At 39.4% G+C, this 21,943-nt stretch overlaps 1 protein-coding gene across 1 annotated transcript; it reads right to left on the minus strand.

Annotated features, from left to right (window-relative positions):
* Window positions 1-2,167: 2,167 nt before the first annotated feature.
* adam8b (ADAM metallopeptidase domain 8b) lies at window positions 2,168-17,570 on the minus strand. The gene is made up of 23 exons (XM_029457004.1): window positions 17,463-17,570; window positions 16,495-16,601; window positions 15,155-15,228; window positions 14,950-15,025; window positions 14,419-14,495; window positions 13,895-14,090; window positions 13,723-13,788; window positions 12,792-12,854; window positions 12,513-12,682; window positions 12,344-12,425; window positions 12,079-12,221; window positions 11,618-11,804; window positions 11,151-11,240; window positions 9,795-9,993; window positions 8,153-8,255; window positions 7,837-8,002; window positions 7,670-7,750; window positions 7,464-7,548; window positions 5,989-6,109; window positions 5,742-5,901; window positions 5,539-5,586; window positions 3,755-3,805; window positions 2,168-3,366 (listed from the first exon to the last, which is right to left on the minus strand). Exons 1-23 carry the CDS (start codon window positions 17,548-17,550, stop codon window positions 3,238-3,240), a joined length of 2,562 nt encoding a protein of 853 aa, XP_029312864.1. The 5' UTR covers window positions 17,551-17,570; the 3' UTR covers window positions 2,168-3,237.
* Window positions 17,571-21,943: the final 4,373 nt, after the last annotated feature.

A 21,943-nucleotide genomic window follows, 5' to 3' on the forward strand; every position in this document is an offset into this window, starting at 1 on the left:
ATATAAAACAGGAAATCAAAATAGTTGGTGATTATTTTTGATCAACTGATCAATGAGTTGACTAATAGTTTCAGCTCCATTTGATCATTTGAGTTTGCAGAATCAGATTAATAATACAAAATAAATAAACTACAAAATTATAATGTATTAAACCAGCAATAAATACATCATTAAAATGATCCCAGCTGACATTAAAGTGACGAACACATTAATGCATCATCACAATTATAATCCCGTGATATAACACAATATTCTCCGTCAATGTAATGTACATACTTTTACTTGAGTAAAGAATACTGAGTACTTCTTCCACAGCTGCTGCTCAGACATTTATCTTTACCTTCTGAAATTAAATGCATTCGCAGACGAGCAACTTTATGGGGATGAATTCTATTAAAAAGTAAGAGTTCCTTCATTTTTATTGTATAGGACATCATACTGTAACAAGTGAGGTTGAAGTGACCGCTGTGATTACACACCTGCTGTCACCTCCGTTTCAAATTGTGGAATTGGAAAAGTACAGTTTCAGGTTGTCCTGGTATGAAAAAGGAGAAGCTGGAAACAATTGAGATAATTTGACTCAACTATTTAAGCAGTAACTGTCCCAGCCTTCAGAGTGATTAACAGTGAGTCACAGAGATTATTTTCCTTCCTTCTCAGGACTAATCTTTTAAGTGTTTTCTGGTTCCGTTGAGGACTCACTTTCGGCCTCGTCTGTTTTACATGTGGAAATGATTTGTCACGAGTGTTACAAGGATGAAAAGCCATGGTTGGTCACTGGAAAGTTGGATTACTCAAGTGCATCTTCGCTCTCCTATAGCGGAAATACCCATTAACAATAAACTATCATCAGTGATATTCTGTTGTTGACATTTAAAGTTATTTATCACTCGTCTGAGACACAGTCGCAGCCAGAAACCCTGAAACATGGATCATAAATCGCCAAGAGAAGTGAAATGAAACGATAAAAGACCACACAAAGACCTATCGTGGTTTCACTGTCGTCTGTGTTGTTAGAAAGTCTTCTTGTGGTTTGTTCTGGAATTTAAATCAAACAAACACATGGCTGCATGTTTGACTAAACGCCCTGTTCCCCCTTCAAGACAGATGATGTCATTGCATATCATCTCCTGCAGAATGCATCCAGAAACCGCTGCTCTGAGTGAGCAACAAGCAGAGACAGCGCTTTTCTGTAGAACAAGCCACTCTCGTTGTAAACAGTGTTGTATTACGATTGTGAATCAGAGTGAATCAGACGAGCTCCCCCCACCCACACCTTTGTTCGGGCCTACATTCCTCAATTCCCTCCTCCCTGCCTCAAATCACATGTTTTACATTAACAGTTAGATTTATACATCTGACATTAAATATTTGGGGGTATTAGTGTGATAAAGGATTTACGAGCAGCTTTTTTCTTCATTAGTTCTGACGGAGGAAGCAGAAGTCTTCCCAAATCTCTGCTGAAAATACGTGTTTCGCAGGAACAATTCCCCCGTGCACCAAAGCCAGCTCCATGAAGATTTTGATTTCCCAGTTTGGTGTGGAAGAACTTGGCTGGTCTGCACAGAGCTCTGACCTCAGCCCCATCCAGCACCTTTGGGATGAACTGGAACCCCGACTGTGAGCCGGACCTGATCACCATCAGTGTTGGACCTCACTGATGCTCTTGAAGCTGAACGGGAGCAAATTCCTACAGACATGATTAAACGTGGTGGAAACCAGAGAGGGGAACACGAATGTCTGAACCAAAATTTCATGGCAATCCATCCAAATGTAACACTACAGGAAAAGGGTCCATCCTCCGTGGAACACAAACGTGTGTATACAATCTCAGGCTCTTTTTTGCTAATTGACTTAGAAAGTTCCTGGTTTGCGTCCCATGATAACTAACTGTTAAACTGGAAACAAACACACCCATCAGCCTTTGTGTCCGACTGTTTGAGAAGCCTGAGCAGGAAACCCCGATGATGGCAGCTCACAGTGTGACTCACTGCTGCTTCTCAGGAGAGAACAATACATCTGAACCAACTGTTAACTGATGTGTTCGCTGGGGAAGAACAACACAACACTTCTCAGTAGCTTGATAAAGATGTACAGCACAGAGAAGTTAACACAACAGACTTCATTAAAACTCATTATGCAATTCACATAATAAACATGGCCATACTTGTGATAAAGTGCACTTTATTTGTTGCAACAAAAAGCTTCCCATGGGAATTCATTCGGTTTTTACATTCACATTTACATGCAGTATAAAAAACAACGAGGCTCTGTCACACACACACACACACACACCCTTGGGACGAAAAACAATCACGTAAATGTTTCAACCACAGTAACTTACACAGGTCATCAGAGGACTGTGCGTACCATTCATAGGTTCTCAAGTACAGTGCAAAGTGATACAAATTGAGGCTTGTACAAGGCACAGACTGGCTTTAGATTCAGTTTAGGGACGGTATGAAAATGATCAGCGTGCAAAGAGCAGCTGAGACCACGCTCAGCTTTAATAAGCATTTCAATGGGAAAAAAAGCTTGCTAAATAAATAAATAGAATAAATAAATTTGCAGCGAGATGACAGTACTATATTCAGACTCACAGGATCTTATTTTGTTTTCATCACAAGGCTAAGTTTTATCTTTATATTTTCTTTTACTCGCAGAAATGTGCTTCCACACAGGTTCAATGTCTGTATGTTAGAAGTATCCTACTTGGAAAATTGACAAATATTGTTGTAATGATATAGAAATGCACATTGCTGATTTAAGATGTAGGGAGGCTATAGGACGTAGTTTAGATATCATGAGGTTCGGACCTTTGCTGGGAGGAAATATGAATTTAAATAAACACCCCTGCTTTGCATACAGTCCCTTGCACAGGCATCAAATAAATATAAAAAAAGTACATTATCATGTGAGCACCATTTTGCTCACGCTGTAATCAGTCAACTTAATGCTAAAACAAAGGCAGAAATAACTTCTTACAGACGTGTAACATTTGCTACAGCAGTTAAAGAAAAGAGTTTTCCACTTTTCCACAGCTGTGGAGCTGTTGGTCATCAAAGACAATCTCAGTCGGTGAAGCCGCGGTCACTCACAACACGAGAACTTTTCCAAACTCTTGGTCCTCTGTGACTCACACGTATGATCCGAAAAAGGGTCGCTCTCTTTCAACACGTACAGCTACATGCTGGATGTCTTCTGTTTTAGTCCAACTTGATACTTTTAATGAGACTTTCATGCGAGTCTAAGAACTTGTGGCTTCGCTGGGGGAGGAGGAGGAGAGCAAGGCTTGACTCTGGCAGCCGGAGGAGGGCTGGGCTTGACTGGAGGTACAGGAGGAGGACTTGGTTTGGCTGCATTAAACTGAAAAACAAAAGATGAATTTTAGACACATTTAAAATATGAAGTTGCTACGTCTGCACCTAAAACTAAGGAGGTTTGGGGAGAGCGTATTGTAAAGAATACCATTCTAACCCATGACCGACAATAGGCAGCGACTTTAAGATAAGACTTTAATGATTCCCAGAGGAGAAAGTTGCATGTTACAGGAGCACAAGAAGCAGGAAGCAGATAAAGAACTCACACTACAGAAGCTGAAACCAACACTTGTTTGGCATTTTTGCTTTGTGGAAATACTTGGGTTAATAATCTATTGTCAAAATAGTTGGAAGAACGAAGCTTAGCACTGCTGAGCGTCCTCTTGAAATAAACATCTGCAGAGAGACTAGTGAGCAGCTGAGGTGTGACTCACCTGCGTTTTGCTCAGAAGAGGTAAGTGTTTACATGGAGGTAGAGGTGTTGCCTGTGGTAAAGAAGAACATATTTGTTGTTGTTTTATCACTTTAAACACATTTACTCAGAGTTAAAGGATAAATCTGGTGATATTCTATATGTTCTTATTGTTGACAAATCCCATGAAAAGACCAAAACCATCAGTGAATGTATTACTAACAGCCACATTGACAGGACAAAGTCAATAGGAGACACTTTTACTGCAAAGTATGAAAAGCTACATCCAGTCATAAAAGGCACGCCTGCTTATTAATCTGTCATCCCACCCAGAACATACAATATGCAATGCAGCCAACCAATTATTATCTTAATACTGGGATGATGTTGTCAAACTCTGCAAACAATATTTCTGCTGAAGCCAAAAAATCAGTGTTTCTGAGTCTGAGAAGGTTTTTTTTCCCGAGCCAAAATCCATGCGATCTCAAAAGATGCCTCAGTTAATCGTTCAGCTGTATTAGTTGTCCTGTGTACGAGCCTTTGTTGTCCAGAAACAGAAGAAAGCTGCTCTATTTATATTATATATATTATATATATTATTATATTATTTTTTACTCCTTTCTCTTCCAGGTGCGTAAGTTTCGTTGAATTTTGGATGCGTCGTTTGGAAATGTGGCTCCAAATGTCTTCTCTTGAAACCAGAGCGGGTTTGTTTGCACATTAAGCACGAAGGCTTCGACTCGTGGAGGACAAATACAAACTCCTCTGTCCACTTGTCTTGAAATGTCCTTTGCTCGTCTTGTATGGCTCGTACCTTTCTTTTTTTAACGGGAGCAGCTGTTGTCTGTCCACAAACCACATCTCCAGCATCTTCCTCTCGATTGGCGGTGGTTTGATGCTCCAAAGCCAAATCTTAATTTTCCTCGTTTGTCACGCTTTGTTTCTGTCCACCTGGTGTGCAACTTTTTAATAAGAAATCGATCCATTTTACGTCTGTAGAAACACACGCGAACTAGCATGAAATGGTGAAACGAGTCGACCGGGGCCAAGCTAACGCGAGTATGAAGTGCCAGGTTGGTCGTAGTATCCTCCAATTTAAATGTTCAAATTTAGCGATATAAATTATTTTTTTTAGCAAATGTCCATATTCATAAGCATGCTGATGTTAACATATTTTTAATGACCTTAAGTTTATTTAGTTCTATACTAGCCCACCACGTATCTACCCGTCCAAGAGCACATTCACCATTGTAGTGCTGATAGACCGCCACAACTGGCAACTCCGCAGTGAGTCAGTGTCGTCCGAGCAAGTTTAAATATCTTGTTTCTAGTCTATATTTGCATCTTATATCAATTATTATTATCTATTATTATTATTATCAATTATTTGTAGGCTAATAGAGCAGACACTGTGTTTTAATGGGTTATATGTAATAGCCCTGCTTGTTTTTATGAAATATCTGTATTGACTCCATAATCATATCTATCAGCTTATTATGACTCCCACACACACTGTCCTGCTGCCACAAATACTCACTAGAGCACCAAATGTGGATTAATCCGCTGCTGAAAATAGTCCCCAACTAATACACTATTTCCTCCTGTTTGAGTAATGATTGGTAAAAACTAAGATTATCACCAGACTTACTCTTTGAGCAGCTGCACGCCACACGTCTGAATACAGACAGCTTCTTCCATGTATTATTCAATGTGACTTTAACAGCTGACTTAAGTTGCAACTCTGAATGCGATCTTCAGTTTGAATTATGCATTAGATCAGGTTTTTTTAAGGTATTTTTATCTTACCGGCTCAGCTTGTGAGGTCGGCGACACAGAAGACAGTTTCTTTGGTGGCTGGAAGAAAAGAAGCACTTAATAACTATCAGGGTACTTAGCATTGGCATGGTTAACAAGCGGTGCCTCTGTAACCTGCCCACACATGAGTAACTAACTGATCCCTGAACATGAATTTCCATGAGTAATCCTTTTTGCATCTGTGCTGTATGTACCTGTGGAGGGGCTCTGCTGGGACTCACAGTAACGATCAGAGGAGTGCAGGCTTGTGATGCTGTTGACTCCAGGAAAGTGGGCTGACTGATCTGAGGTCTGTCTTTAACACTTGGCTCCTGAAACATCGGGTTCAACTTGTCGGTAGCTGAATGCACTTTCCTGTGAACACGAAATATAGTCAGCTAGGGACGTGGAAGACGGAAACAAAGATGCAGACACGAGAGAACGAATTGAAGGAAAAACTACCTTTTGGAGGTGTAGTTGTCCCTGTTGTCCTTCTTACAGCACATTAGCCCTGCGGTCACTGCAGTGATGAGCAGAAGGATGGCGAGAGCTGCACACACACCGGCTATTATCCCACTCTGACCTGCAGGCAGGGAGATCACACTGTTACAGCGGCACAATGTAATATGGCCTACACACCATCTCTGTTTTTATAACTTTATGTGTTTTCCCTCCAATTTATAAGCAACTATTAGAAGGATCATCATGACATCTAGTTCAACATTCATGTTCCTGAGAGGATGAATTGTAAACACACAGATAACATAAACATAATATTAAACCACAGACGTCACATGGGAAGATTATAAGACAGCGGTGTTATTGTGACCGGCTCTCATAGTTTCAGCAATTTGGTGGAATTGAGCTTATTCTTGTTTTATATTGATGGACACAGTTAGTAGAAGTGAAATTCTGCTCCCTATTTCTTTGGAGCAGATGGCTTTGTTTTACACATTACACCTTTAAAAAGGAGAAAATTAAAAATAGTTTCTTTGTATTCATTGGCTAGGTCTTTTTCTTTGTGATAACATCATACCAACTTATCACGCTCTTCATTTCTTTTTAAGAGACGCTGATGTTGTGTAACGATGAGAAGGTTTTTTGGTGATATAAGAAGTCATATGTTGCTAGAACAATAAATGTTTTTCTTAAGATAGAATCATTTGGTGTACAGCAATGTTTTGAACAATGTTTTGAAACAAGAACATTGCTGTAATAAGAAAATTAGCTTCTTTCTTCTTTAGTCATGATGGCAGAAGTATAAAAAACAACAATGAGAAGGCTAAAATGGTACAATGCCTTTAGCAAAGGCCGATCTTTGGAAACAAGAAGGAAGCTGTTGTGTTGCTCAGAAAGAGAGCGGAGTCAACTGTTGTACACAATTACCGTCATTTTGTCATTTAAATGCAATCGAACATCTTATTGAAAATACGGGTTCAACAAGTTCTCCAGTTTGTTTCAATAGAAATTTCACAACTTCCGCCTGCAAAGTGTTTCTCTACTTCCTTTATTTGTGTTTTTAGCTGTTTACTGTGAATACTTAATACTTGCACAATCACTTGGCTAAGTTTTGATCGTAGCATTGTCTCCTTGTTCAAAAGAATATCTCATGTGAAAAGCAACTACTTTAGATTCTATTGTTTTATAAAGTGATACACAGCGCAGTCCGGCTTCAATTCAGTCTGACTCTGGATTCTAACTGAGGTCACTTTTAAGATAGGAACACTTATAAATAAGAGATCACTCATAATGAATCATTCATGTTTCTTTCTTACTGGAAGAATGATTCATCGAGCAGGTGTGACCCGTTTCTGTCTGTGCGGCTCACTGAGAGCTGACGGTTTAAACTGATATCACATTTTGCATTATCTGTTTAAAAAGTTGGACTATGCATACATCTACTGTCATAAAATCAATTCCAGTGAAGGCTCCTGTACCTTGAGGTAAATCTGCATACTGGATGTCACAGTAGGGTGGAGCCCAGCCCGGATTACAGTGGCACTCTTTCTTGTGATTACACACCTGAAGATAAAATGCAAAACCATTTAAGCATGAGTATAAAGTCCATAAGTATTTGGACTTTGGTCCAGAAAGGTCATATTGAAAACAGCTGCAAGTAATTTCAAACTCTAAATAAACTCACCCCGTTGTTGTTGCATTTCTTTGCACAGTCCTCCTTTTTCCCATAAATTGACATTTCCACACATCTGTTATCAAGGCAAACCTGTGCACAAATGTTTGATTCTGAGCAAAACATCCACCATAAGTAACACAACTTTGTGTAATGAGTTTCCCCAGTGGAAGTTTTACCTTATTTGGTCCACATTTGGTTCCTTTTGGCACCATGTCGATTTTTCTGGTCTTATCGTCATCCACAGCTAGTTTACATTCGATGTTGTGCACAGTGTAGGCCGCCCTTTTACCCGTGATGGACTCGCCTCCCCCTCCGCAAAATATAGTTCCACACTTAAGATTCCTATTTAAAAGGAAACATTGATCAAGAACTTGCTGCCAGATTAACGACATTGCACAAATTGGCCTCAGACATAAAAGATGTTTTACAAATGTCTTTGCTACTTTCCAGTACTTCAGCCGGATGTTCAGTGTACATGTTGATGATACGTACTGTGTAGTGCAGCGGGTGTAGCCAAATTTGTTCCCCCCACAGTTAGCACCTTCTTCGCCCCGTCTGTTCAGATTAAAACAAATATCTGGTCCAACTCTGGCCTCTGCGGAAAAAAGGTAATCATAGTTAACTTTTTAAATTGTGGAAGCTCATTCATGCCTGGAGAAGAAAAAGATTAATGAAAAGTTAGAGATGATAAAAAACAAAATCGTCAAAAATCAGAAATATTGTAACCCACAACGTTGCCTTACTTTAATAAGGTCACTGCAGTCATTTCTTTTTGACTCTCTTTCTGTCAGGTTGGACATCTTATTTCTTATTAGTTTCTTACTATCAATTTGTCCAAGTCCCAACTAGTGTCTCTTTATCCGTCCTTAAATCTATCGACAATGCCACCTCGTATTCCGGTGGTTAGATCGTTTAAGTATTTAGGCGTTTATTTCCCTCCCTCTGTACAACCTTCTTCCATCCTATTGGGACAAATTAAATACAGTTTCTAAGTTTGTGTGGGGTGGTAAACGACCATGTATTAAGTTATCCACAATCCAAAGAAGTAAAAGCGATGGTGGCCTAGCCAGATTTTAAGTTGTATATTTGTCTCAACATGGCTTGACCTCAACGCTCAGGTCTCCTGAAGACCAATAGAAGAGAACGTTGCCCACCCCCATCGGTTACTTGACCTTGCTCTGCCTTGCCTCCTAAACTTGCTACATGACAGATTGTCAACATAGCCGTTAGTGGAAAATCACACTCAGACTTCTTTAAACTTGCACTCTTATAGTCCATCACATCTGGAGGAGGGATCTTGGCTGTTCAGTCCAGGACAATTTAGATGGTACAACCTCAAACTGGTACACTTCAAATGTTTGCATATATCTCACTCCCAGGAAGCTCCATCTGCTGGAGGTCATATCCTCTCCTGACTGCGAGCTCTGCGAAACCAGGTATTTTATGCTAATGTAGGGAACTGCACAGGGGTTGTGTATTTCCGGAAAATGGTATCGACCATCTTTATCGGAGCTACTTGATATTAAAGTGCCATAATATTTCTTTTGTCTACTCATTATTTCTTTATTTTCTTCTCCATTTTGATATGCTAAGGCCAATTGTAATGTCTGTTGGGTTGCCGCCGGGGGTTGTTGCTAATTGTGGTGTATTTGTTTTTGTATGTTCTTCGTTACCTCTGTGAGAGTTTATAACACTAAAGAACAGGCTGAGGGGACAAAACTCAGTCGAGTTCAGTAAAAACAGGATCAGATTTCTATCCACGTTACTTCAGCCGATCCAATAAAATGTGTCCTTATTCCAATACTTTTGATCGGCTCAGACAGTGTGGAAAAATAAGTTAATGTTGAGATATCATTCAAGTTGGACATTTTAAATACACACTTCTTTTTTAGATGCAGAAACTCTCCAATTTTCTGTGAGAGTGCTATTCATTAAATTCTCTGTAGTCCTTTATATAATACAAATGCACACTATTAAAGCAATCTTTCTTGGAAACAGCCCTTCCCACCATGTGACACTGACATTTACTGATACTACTAGAAGCAGATTAATAATAACTAAAGCTCCTTGAGGCTCAGCTTGTCTATTCAAAAGGAAAGAAAAACACTGAAACCTGTGTTTGTTTCGAGTGTACCTGGTCCAAACAGCCGCCAGCAGTGCTGCTGATGTGTGGGGCATTGTCCGTCGTAGCAGTAGCCCTGTGCCTGGTCGTAGCAGGGCTTGCCGTTCATCTCAAAGCTATCTTCAGGACAATCCTCTGACGCTCCGGTGCAGTATTCAGGCAGGTCACAGTCACTGGCTAACTTTCTGCATTCACTTCCAGCCAGTTTGAACTGTGGGTTAAAGTACACGTTAAAGTACACAGTAATAATTTAGTAAGAATCAAGAGCTAGCTTCAGTAGAATTTAGTTAAAGAGTGCATATAATTAGCATGCACATTTTCTTTGGAAACCATCATTTGAGGAAGGATGTGGTGAGTTAAAGTACATGGGAACAGCAGGATGTCACCCTCTGTTTCCTGTTATTATTGAACTGCTGCTGTTTTAACGTGGTTTGAAGAGTAACCTTCTCCTATTTTCGCTATTTTAATGCCCCACCATTATTAGCCAGAAGCAGGGTGTGTCAGTATGACTGGCCTTTCTGTACGGTGGAGCTGATCTGGCTTTCTTAACCCAGTGTAGAGGTATCCTTTAGCCGTGCTGCTGGTGATGTTGTAACTTTGTTCCAGACTAAAATATATATATGTGTATACAGTTATTGGATGGATTGCTATGAAATTTGGAACAGTCATTCATGTTCCCAGATGTTGAATCCTACAGATTTGTTGATCCTGTGACTCTCCGTTTGAGCAAACAGCAAGTCAAAGTTTCCACCTATCAAGTGTGAAATATCTCAACTCTAGACATTCATGATCCCCAGAGGATGAATCCTAAGGACTTTGGTGATCCCTGACTTTTCCTGTAGCACCACCATGAGGTTACCATGTGTGGTTCTGTATGAAATATCTCAAACAATATTGGATGGATTGCCATACAGTTTGCTATATTCATGTCCCTTCTCTGGATGAATTGTAATAATTTACTGTAATCCCCAGACTTCTTCAAACTTTTAATTTGTCCAAGATTTTAATTTATGACTTTATGACTTCACATACAGACAGACTTTTGTCTTTAATCCTAATTAGCAAATATTAGATTAAATATATATTATAACACACTAAACTAAAATGGTGAACATGGACAACATTTAAACTTTATACCTGCTTAAAAATCCGCATGCTAACTTGTCATTGAGAGCATGTTAGCATGCTGACATTAGCATTTAGCTCAAAGAGCTGCTAGCGTGGCTGCAGATTCGTAGTCTTGTTAAATCCTAGGTTTGGAAACCTCGGGTGGAAATTCACATTGCAACCGTGTTTTTACTTTGGATTTTTTAGCTGACAAAGTATAAGAACCCCACTTAAAAAATACATTAATATTAGTTAATGTACCTGGCAGTTGTTACAGCATTGTCCGTGAGCACACTGGGATCCTTCAGTAAGGCGACATGTTGAAGCATCACAACAAAGGTTCTTGCATTCCTACAGAAAGAAACATAATCATTTTCACTTATTATGTGTGTGTATCCAACTGGAATTGCTCTGATGAAAGTTAAAACAGATTAGATTTAAATCTCACACACAAGCAGCATCTCTGCCAAGAAGTGTGTCTCTCTAAAAGGATGTGAGCACACAGGAAAACTATTTAATTTTTGAGGCCAAACTCCAGCTTGTGATGCCCTGAATCACCACTGCCTTCCCTTTTATTAGCTGTAACCTCGCACACAGGAAACCACACCAGTCAGATTAAACAGAAAACCCAAATGGTATCTTCCTTCACCAAAGGATATATTAAACTTTCCAAGGTCCCAAAAATGACTGTTACAACCAGTGCCATTAACCGCTACTGAAAGTTTTACCTCCACAGTGCCACAGTCACACTCCTCTCCAGGGTCCACCAGGTTGTTCCCGCAGCTAGGGCCCGCAGCGACGGTCATGACGGAGCTGGGTTTGGACAAGCAGCTGGGCTGAGCTCGCACCATGAATTCAGCAAGCTGCTCCACACTGCAGCTGCTGAACAACTCCGGGAACGCTTGATTTCCTGTCCTGAAGAAGAGTAAAGAGATTTCAGCTTTGCAAAATATTCAATACATTTTTAAAAACAGTTTTTACACATTATGGCCAAAAGCATGTGGACACCTGAACGTAACACACACATCTGCTGCTATAACAGTCTCCACTCCACAGGGGGTGTGCTCATACTTTCATATGTGCAATCTGAATGTACATAATGTTCTAGCTGAAATATGATACTTCCAAACAAACGGCACAAAAAATCAGCAACAGAGAGCAAACAGTCTGCTTGCAGTGACATCCTTACTTGAGCTTTTCTGCCATCACACAGTTCCCGCTGCTGTAAGACGGACCACACATACAACCTGCGGCATCATGTGACAAGCCAAAATTATGTCCCATCTCATGAGCGATGGTGGAGGCGAGGCCTATTGGGTTATCATGGTGATCCTGGAAGAGAAATGCAGAGATGTTGCTTTAAATTCAGCAATATGTATCATAAAATACCAAATACACTATCTTCATCTCGAGTTGTTAAAGGATTGATGTAAGTTAGGAGTCATTATTCATACCTGATTGACTCCCCCTGAGTTTTCAGTACACATGGCAAACTTATTTGCCAGTCCAACTGTGTCTCCGTCAAAGTCTTTGCCACTGTTGAGGGATAAAGTGTAACATCAGGTCAAACTGGCAGCATTACTGTGTTTAACATCTGCACAGACATCTAAGACTAATCCTCACGTCACAAATTGGGCATTGTCGTGCTTCGTCCTCTGCAGAAGATCGGCCTGACGCCACAGGAGGAAATTGTCCAGGGTAGTCTCCGAATTAATGTCAACGGCAATGTAGTCTCTGTAGGTCCAAATCTCCAAGCCCACCAGCATGACATGGATGTTCAGAGGTCGATACAGCTGCAGGCAGAGGAGGAGACGTTAGTCCGGAGTAAATGCGCTGAGAGCTGTCGGTTAAGAGCACTGATAGCACAACCCAAGGGAAAAAAAGCTTTGAAGCGAAGATTACCTTGTCAACGTGATTTATAACTCCAAGAACACGGGATTTAGTCTCACTTCCATATCGTTTATACTGGAGGAAGAGAAGAGACAAACATGATCAGATTCATATATCCAGCGATGTATCCATTTCCTGCCGCTTAAGCAAGGTAGTCCAGACATTCCTCTCCCCAACAACTTGGTCATGGCCGTAAAACCTCCAAAGGGAGGCACCCAGGAGGCCCCCTGGAAAAGGCTCAAATAAGCACCGGCTCTACTCTGAGCTCCATCCGGACGTCTGAGCTCCTCACCCTAATCTAAGGGTGAGCCCAGCAACCCAACAGAGGAAACTCATTTTGGCCATTTGTATCCATGACACATTCTTTCTCATTCTTTCCATCACCCCCCTCCAGGTTTCTCCATCGTTGCCCATGCTAGCGTTAAAGTCCCTCAGCAGAACTATAGAGTCCCTAGGTGGTATCCTTTTCAGGATCCCAACAAGAGACACCAAGAAGGCCGGATACTCTGAACTGCTGTTCAGGGCATTAGCACAAACAGAGACTTCCTCTCCGTAACTCGTAGTTGCTTACAGGCGACCCTCTCCTCAGAGGCTTGTGAGCACCCAACCGACCCCTCAACCTCCGTGTGGAGGTGAGCCCAACTATATTGAGTTGGTAACGCTCCACCTCCTGCAGTAGCTCCGGTTACTAAGGATTCTAAGCTTCTAATTATGTGGCGTTCTACATCTTTAGAAATCTGTGATGCCAGCAGTCAGCACGCCGGCGTCCCTGCCTTTGCCTGCCGACCACCTGACCCCACTTGTCTACCCCTGCAGGCGGGCGGCAACTCCATGTAGTTCTTTCACACTGTACCCAACCCCGTTGGTCAAGGCCTAGCCACCAGACCAGATTCATTTAGTGGTGGAAATTATAGTTGTGAAGGAATCAAAATAAGATATTTACCTCAGTATTGTCCACCACCACAAACAGCTCGACAAACCTCTGTGGACCTTCAATGGTTTTAGTTTTCTAAAGAAAAATAAGAAACAGAAGTCCAACTTTCATATGAATAACTATTAATGAACCATACATTTGTTTATGGTACTTACTATAAAACCATATCCATGTCACCTACCCATGATCTGGACCTGAAGAGGCCAGAGACCCGCGGGTCCTGGTCCTGGTCCTGCATGGTGGTGTTGGACGAGGAGCCACAGCCGGGGCTGCCGCTGATGTTCAGGTCCTCCCGTCTATAAACTGCATGCTCATCATCCTCAGACTGTCCCAGAGGCTCTATCAGGTAAACCTGCTTCTGGGCTCTAACAAAGCCACTACACACACAGGAAACACAAAGACAAAAACAGCTTTCAAACAGAGGACATTCAAAGTGGCAAAGGAATGCATCAGAACCATTTTTAAAAACATAATAAAATGGAAAATAAAATGTAAATGTGTAGTAATAGGATAAGGTTCCCCAAATGCAATAGTATATCTGCACAAGTTTCAAAAACACCTTGAAAAACTAACTGATTACTAAATATCACGAAGTAACACATTTCACAGGTTTAGTTTTTCTTGAGAAACTCTTAGCGGAGAAAATGTAAGTGGCAAATTACAAATAGGAAGTGTAAAGCTTTAAACATATCCAGATGTTCTTACCTAATGCCCGAACATATTCCAACACTGACTGAAGAGTCCTTCATGCCTTCAACATGGCCGTGATAGTAGCAGTGCTCCTGGACGGATATACAGTCATCAGATTAAAGATTACAGAGTGTTCGATTACTCACAAAGGGTTTCTTTGTTTTTCATTTTTTGTTAGGAATTGTAGATTTTCATGTTCACTTAAACTCCATAGTACTGATAAGGTGAAATGAGAGGTTTCTCAATATATAACTTTCAAGTTTGCAGATACAAATGTAGAATTATATTTTGTGTAACTTCATTTGTATGTTTGAAAATCCTGCAATAAATGCAACCTAAGATTATATCAAGTGCTAAGGTTTAAACTAGTTATTCATTTAATTGATACATTTTTTGTATATAAAAAAAGAGAAAAACACCTAATGTCCCAACCATCACTTTCAACTACTCTATTCATTAATTATTAAACTAATCTTTTTTTTCTACCAACACCTGTGTAGTAATTTGTCTTTTTGCTTCAGAGGTCAATTCAAATTAAAATCTCACCTCATTTGGTGATGCAGTCACACGTTTTCCATCTTCTGAATAGTGTGTTTCAGTGTAGCCTCTACCAATAAGATTCCTATAAAATGCAGGTGGAACAAATTGTAACAGAAGGTTTTCTTTTTCATACATTAAAATACATGTTCAAGTGGATCTGAAATTCAAATTTAAAAATGAAAGACATTAGATTAAAAAAAAGATTGTTCACCTGTTTTTTTCCAGATGAATTGTGTGGTTCCTCCCTTCAATGGCCAACTTGTACTGAACCAGATCAGGAAAAAGCTGAAGGAAATTGTTCGTCAGTCACATGTCAACTACAAATAACTGTAACAATTAGACTCCTTTACAGCACTGGAAGAAGCTTTCACATCCTTTACTTAAAAAGTAGCAATACCACAGTGATAAAAAAACAAACAAACATAGGTTTTACTACAGATAAAAGTCCTGCATTCCAGTTTAAGTAAAAATACACAAGTTTTATCAGCAAAATGTGCTTAAAGTATAAAAAGTATTCATTGTGCACAATGCCCCGTGGAATAATGTTGTATTATTTTATATCATAGGCTATTATGAAATTATTGTTAATGATGCAGATGTGCACCCGTGACCAATTCTGATTGATAAATATAAATATTAATCTTCACAGAGCGCTGTTGATGTTTTTTTTCTCCAACGCGCAGCTAATACAGTTAATACAGCAGCAGCTTCACTGAATTGAGACAAGCAAATGAATTATTTACTGTGCATAGACAGAGAAACAGTGTAATGTTATTGGAGATATGACAGTATGCTGCTACCTTCAGGCTACAGCTGTTTCCTGTTCTAACCAAAGTAGCACGACACAGCTTACACGGCTCGACTTACAGCTGAGGCAGCTTTCTTACTATGAGCATTAATACATTCTGGTCCAGACTCAACAATGAGCTCCTACACATGTAAATGAGTATGCCACTAACTAAGAACCAAGATTCTGCAGGGCAGTCACAGGTCAACTTATCTCAACAGGAAGGTGAGAAAGTTGTATTTTATAAAAAAAAAGAGAGAAAAGGGGTTCAAAGCTTTATATGGAAGTTTTCTAAAATTCTGTTTTGTTTTTGTTTTTTATTTGAAATATAAGCATTAAGTTCATTGTACGAGGACTCATTTTATTTATGCTAAAGATAGCTATTTGTTTTGCATAAGTATTATTATGATTTAAACAGGCCGTCAGGACTTCCCTAAAGTTGCGATGTCACAACTATATATACTATAGGTAGAAAGTGCCGCTACAGTGCCATTAGTCTTTCCCCGGCTGCATGACGGTGCAGAGACACCGAGAACGCAGATAAAGACGACCCGGAAACATTGACCAATGGCAGCAGAGGTGTGAAAACAGGCATATTCAAACAGACAGTATGAGAAAAATAAAGTGTTGTTTTGAACATTAAAGCATGTAAAAATGTTCTAGTAGAAAACCAAAATACCAATCTGAATCTGAAAACAGACATGATATGTCCACTTTAATCTATAACACAGTGGCATGAGGGAGGACATGTGAGGTGTAGTCACCTGGTTGTCCTGCAGGCTCCTCTTCTGTCTCCCCTGAAGTCTCTGAGGTGTGACCACTTCATATCTCTCCACATGACACAACATCCCAGAGCTCTGCACGAGACAAGCTATACACAACAAACACTGTTTCACAATTCACATTTACACAAAACATCAGAACTAACTTTAAACTGCATTGTTATCTGCTTGCCAGACTTCATTGAAACCATCCACACATCCTGGTTATATTTACTCTTTTCAGTGGTGGAGTAAGTACATGTACTCAAATACTGTACTTAAGTACGAATTTGATGTATTTGTACTTTACTTTAATCTTTTATACGTACTTCTATTCCACTACATGACAGAGAGAAATATAGTACTGTTTACTTCATTACATGTATTTGACAGCACTTTACAAATGAAGATTTATACAGACAAATCATATGAAGAGTCTATAAAATATGATGCTTTGTTATCAATTAAACTCCCGAACATTACAGCTAAAACTATTAGTCGATTAATCAATTAGTCGATTAGCAAATTAATTGAAAATGATCGTCGAAAAATGATCGTTTAAGTAATTTTTCCTGTAAATCATTTCATGGTCCAAGATGGTTCCATGATGAAAATAAAAGTTAATGAGTAAAGATGCAAATGAAAATTAGCTCCACCTCAACCAACAGTCAAATCCTACTTTTACACTAATACACGAGTAATAATAATCTAATGATACTTGTATTTGAGCAATATCTTCAATGCATACATTTGACTTGTTACAGAGTATTTTACAGTTTTGTAAAAGTAATTCTACTTAAGATAAATAAAGGATCTACATACTTCCTTCACCACTGCGGACAGCACATGGACAGCTGCTTATCTACGCTCTCTTGTCAAATATCCTTAAAGGTTTGTTGTACTCAACCTGGAAAATGCCGGGAAACTATTTTCTCCTTTAAAAAAGTATTTTATTTAAAGTGTAAACCTACCCCATGTCAGCCACAGTGAGACCATGTTCGCTCCCATGATGGTGCGCTCTGCTCGGTCTGCTCCGCTCAGTCCCTCACCGTGAATCATCGACGCCAGCGTCTCTTCCGTTAAAGCTCCGCCTCAGTTACTTCTTATCGCCCCCCCTGCATTTTTACCGGAATAAAACCGTCAAGGGAGCTACAAACAGACTTCCGGTGAAATAAAACATGTCAAAATAAAATCATTGTACTGATGATCAACGTAAGCACTTTGTACATTAACTTAGTTAGCTAATAATACTTTTAACTATACATTTGATAACGTAAATTATTATTATTATTATTAATAATAATAATAATAATAATAATAAAAAGAAGAAGCTTTATTTGTATAGCACCTTTCATACAAGAATTGCAGCCCAAAGTGCTTCACAGCAAAAACATAACAATTAGTACAAGATTAGACAGAATAAGAGCATTTACATAACAATAATCACAGTGTAGATGTAAATGAGTCTGAAGTACCATTATAAAAATAGTATAAAATAGCAGAATTCAAATAGTATAAAATAACATTCATTACACTATTCTTGTAAATGTTTTAAACTATCAGAGCTATATTTTGAAAGCATGAGATCAACAATGGGCCCCTGTGGCCTTTCAACTGGTTTACTCCCTTTGCTACACATTCCTGGTAGTCTTCCCGTTTCATAAACAAACCCCGGTTTGTTAAGTTTTATGAAATCTATCGGTTAAAGCCTGTTTTTCTCCAATAATCTTACACATTTATCAGAGAAACTTCCTCTTTTTCCCGTGGTAACACAGTCTATTTGATCTCAGGTTTTTCAAGAATACACACTGAAATGTATCGAAGTTACCTTTACACATTCAATGTTAAACCAGTTATAGCAAAAATGAACAGTACAGAATGAAATAATTTAAATTAGTTTAAAGTGACATAGAATAGCAGCATTAATTGTGTTAATAAAATATCACCATTAAAAGGCTAAAGTAAAGAGATTAGATTTTTAAAAGTCTTTACAGAATAAAAGCATTTAGTAAAATATTAAAAGGCTAATAGTAAAAAGATAGCAGCTTTAATAAAAGCATTTGAGTTTAAAGTGGCATAAAGTAGCAGCATTAAAGATTGTATAAAATATCACCATTAAAAGCCTAAGTAAAAAGATATGTTTTTAGCTTACTTTTGAAGATACTGAGCGAGCTTGCCTCCCTAATGTCTGCAGGTAAAGTGTTCCATAGCTTTGGTGCATAATTGCAAAAGGCTGCATCCCCGATTTTCTTTTGGATGTTTCTTGGAACATTTAATAAACCAGTAGTAGATGATCGCAGTGTTCTTGGGGGCACATACCTTATTAGAGAGTTGGCAGTGTAACTTGGTCCGGTTCCATTTAGGGCTTTGTATACAAGAAGGAAGACCTTAAAGTCAATTCTAAAAGTGCCAGTGTAGAGCGGCTAACACTGGACTGATGTGGTCTCTCCTCTTGGTTCTAGTCAGCAGCCTCGCTGCAGCGTTTTGGATGAGCTGAAGTCTCTCCGTTGTTTTTTTTTGGGAGGCCGGTAAAGAGTGCATTACAGTAATCGAGTTGGCTTGAGATAAAAGCATGGATTAGTTTTTCAGCATCCTTTTGATTTATAAATTGTCTGATTTTAGCTATATTTCTAAGGTGGAAGAATTATGTTTTTGTCACCTTGTTTATGTGGGATTTAAAGCTTAGATCTGAGTCTATGATAACACCAAGACTTGTAACTTCAGGTTTAATCCAAGGATCCATGTTATTCAGTATCATCTCTCTATTTTGCTACAGGACCTACTAGTAGGATTTCGGTTTTGTTCTCATTTAATTTTAAGAAATGATTGCTCATCCATTTATTTATTTATTGCTAACAGACAGGTGGTGATGGAGTTAATAGCTGTAGTATCATTTGGTTCAGCAGAGATGTACAGCTGTGTGTCATCCGCGTAGCTATGGAAGCACACATTGTGTTCTCTAATGATGTCCCCCAGTGGTAGCATGTATAGGGAGAACAGTAATGGACCGAGGCAGCTCCCTTGTGGAACTCCAAAGTGGACATCATGCTTCTCTGACACATGATCTCCAAGTCTGACAAAATACTTTCTCCCTTTGATATATGTTCTGAACCAGTTTAATACACAGTCAGAGAGACCAACCAGTTTTTCTAGACTAGGATTAGGATGTTATGGCCGATCTAGCAGGATAAGAATTGAGACCTTGTTTGTGTCAGAGTTTAGTCTGACGTCACTAATTATTTTAGTAAGAGCAGTTTTGGTGCTGTGGCATGCTCTGGAGCCTGATTGAAATTCCTGCAGGATGTTGTTTTCTTTAAGAAAGGAGTTTAATTGGACCGAGACTACTTTTTCTAGTATTTTGCTGATGAATGGAAGGTTAGATATTGACCTATAGTTGGTTAGCGTATTACTGTCCAGGTTATGTTTCTTTAGCAAGGGTTTTACAACGGCTGTTTTGAAGGCGTCTGGGAAGATGCCCGTTAGAAGAGACGTGTTTATAATATTTAGGACGTGACTTGTAATGCTGTCGAATGGAGAGATTCTGTCAGTGGATTTCTTTTTGACCTTTAATGGAACAACAGTATCCAGGGTAGATGACAAGGTGTTGTTTAGATTTTCAACCATGAGATTTAGGAGCAGTCTGAGCATGGCTCATATGATCTCATGATGTTAGAGAATGTTTCCTCTGCTGTGTCATCTAGTATTCTTTTTTTGACCACTGTCTCTCTTTTGGTCTTTGTTAAGAGTAGGTTAGCATCAAAAAACACACAGTGATGGTCAGATATTGGTAATTCGATTACTGAGACCTTATCGATGTCCAGCCTTGTCGTTATCACTAAGTCTAGCGTGCTACCATGCTGATGAGTGGGTTCACTGATATTTTGTTTTAGATCGTAGCTGTCTAGTAACTTTTCAAGTTCAATAGTCTTGGGATCATTCTTCTTATTTACGTGAATATTTAGGTCTCCATGCAGGATTATTCTTTCACATCTAGTGATGCTGAGTGAAATCAGCTCTGAGAATTCCTGTAGAAATAGTTCTGAATATTTTGGTGGCCTGTACAATGTGATGATTAGTAAATATATAAATAGTTCTGCTTTGAGCTCAATAGCAAGATATTCAAATGATGTAAATTCACCCAGGTCAATGTCATAACATACAAGCGACGCTGATAAGATAGCAGCAATCCCTCCACCTTTCTTATTTTGCCTGACTGCCTGATAGTATTTATAGTTTGGAGGACACGTCTCAGTCAGTGTTGCCACACCAGTAATGTAGTTTAACCAGGTCTCAACTAGAAACATACAGTGCAAGTTCTTTTGAACTATCATATCATTAATCAAAAAAGATTTGTTAGACAGTGATCTGACATTCAGAAGAGCCACTTTCAGCTGCAGGGAGTCTGTGATAGGAGGTATAGCCGGTCCTGGCTGTGTACTGATATAGCTAAGATAACCAGACGTAGTGCGTACTGAGCACTGATTATTTTGTCTGGTAGTAATCAAGACAGGAACGGCATGACATACAGGACTGTCTCAGAAAATTAGAATATTGTGATAAAGTTCTTTATTTTCTGTAATGCAATTAAAAAAACAAAAATGTCATGCATTCTGGATTCATTACAAATCAACTGAAATATTGCAAGCCTTTTATTATTTTAATATTGCTGATTATGGCTTACAGCTTAAGAAAACTCAAAAATCCTATCTCAAAAAATTAGAATAGTTCCTCAGACCAAGTAAAAAAAAAAGATTTATAACAGCAAAACAAAATCAAACATTTGAAAATGTCCATTAATGCACTCAGTACTTGGTTGGGAATCCTTTTGCACGGATTACTGCATCAATGCGGCGTGGCATGGAGGCAATCAGCCTGTGGCATTGCTGAGGTGTTATGGATGCCCAGGATGCTTCAATAGCGGCCTTTAGCTCATTAGCATTGTTGGGTCTGGTGTCTTTCAGCTTCTTCTTCACAATACCCCACATATTCTCTATGGGGTTCAGGTCAGGGGAATTGGCAGGCCAATCGAGGACAGTAATGCCATGGTCAGTACACCAGTTACTGGTGGTTTTGGCACTGTGGGCAGGTGCCAGATCATGCTGGAAAATGAATTCCTCATCTCCATAGAGCTTTTCAGCAGACGGAAGCATGTAGTGCTCTAAAATCTCTTGGTACACAGCTGCATTTACTCTGGGCTTGATGAAACACAGTGGACCAACACCAGCAGCTGACATGGCTCCCCAAACCATCGCTGACTGTGGGAACTTCACACTGGATTTCAAGCAACTTGGATTTTGCTCCTCTCCAGCCTTTCTCCAGACTCTGGCGCCTTGACTTCCAAATGAAATACAAAACTTGCTTTCGTCTGAAAAGAGGACTTTGGACCACTCTGCAACTGTCCAGTGCTTCTTTTCCATAGCCCAAGTCAGACGCTTCTTCCGTTGTCTTGAGT

This window comes from Cottoperca gobio, chromosome 19, assembly GCF_900634415.1.
Source record: "Cottoperca gobio chromosome 19, fCotGob3.1, whole genome shotgun sequence".
NCBI classification, from domain to species: domain Eukaryota; kingdom Metazoa; phylum Chordata; class Actinopteri; order Perciformes; family Bovichtidae; genus Cottoperca; species Cottoperca gobio.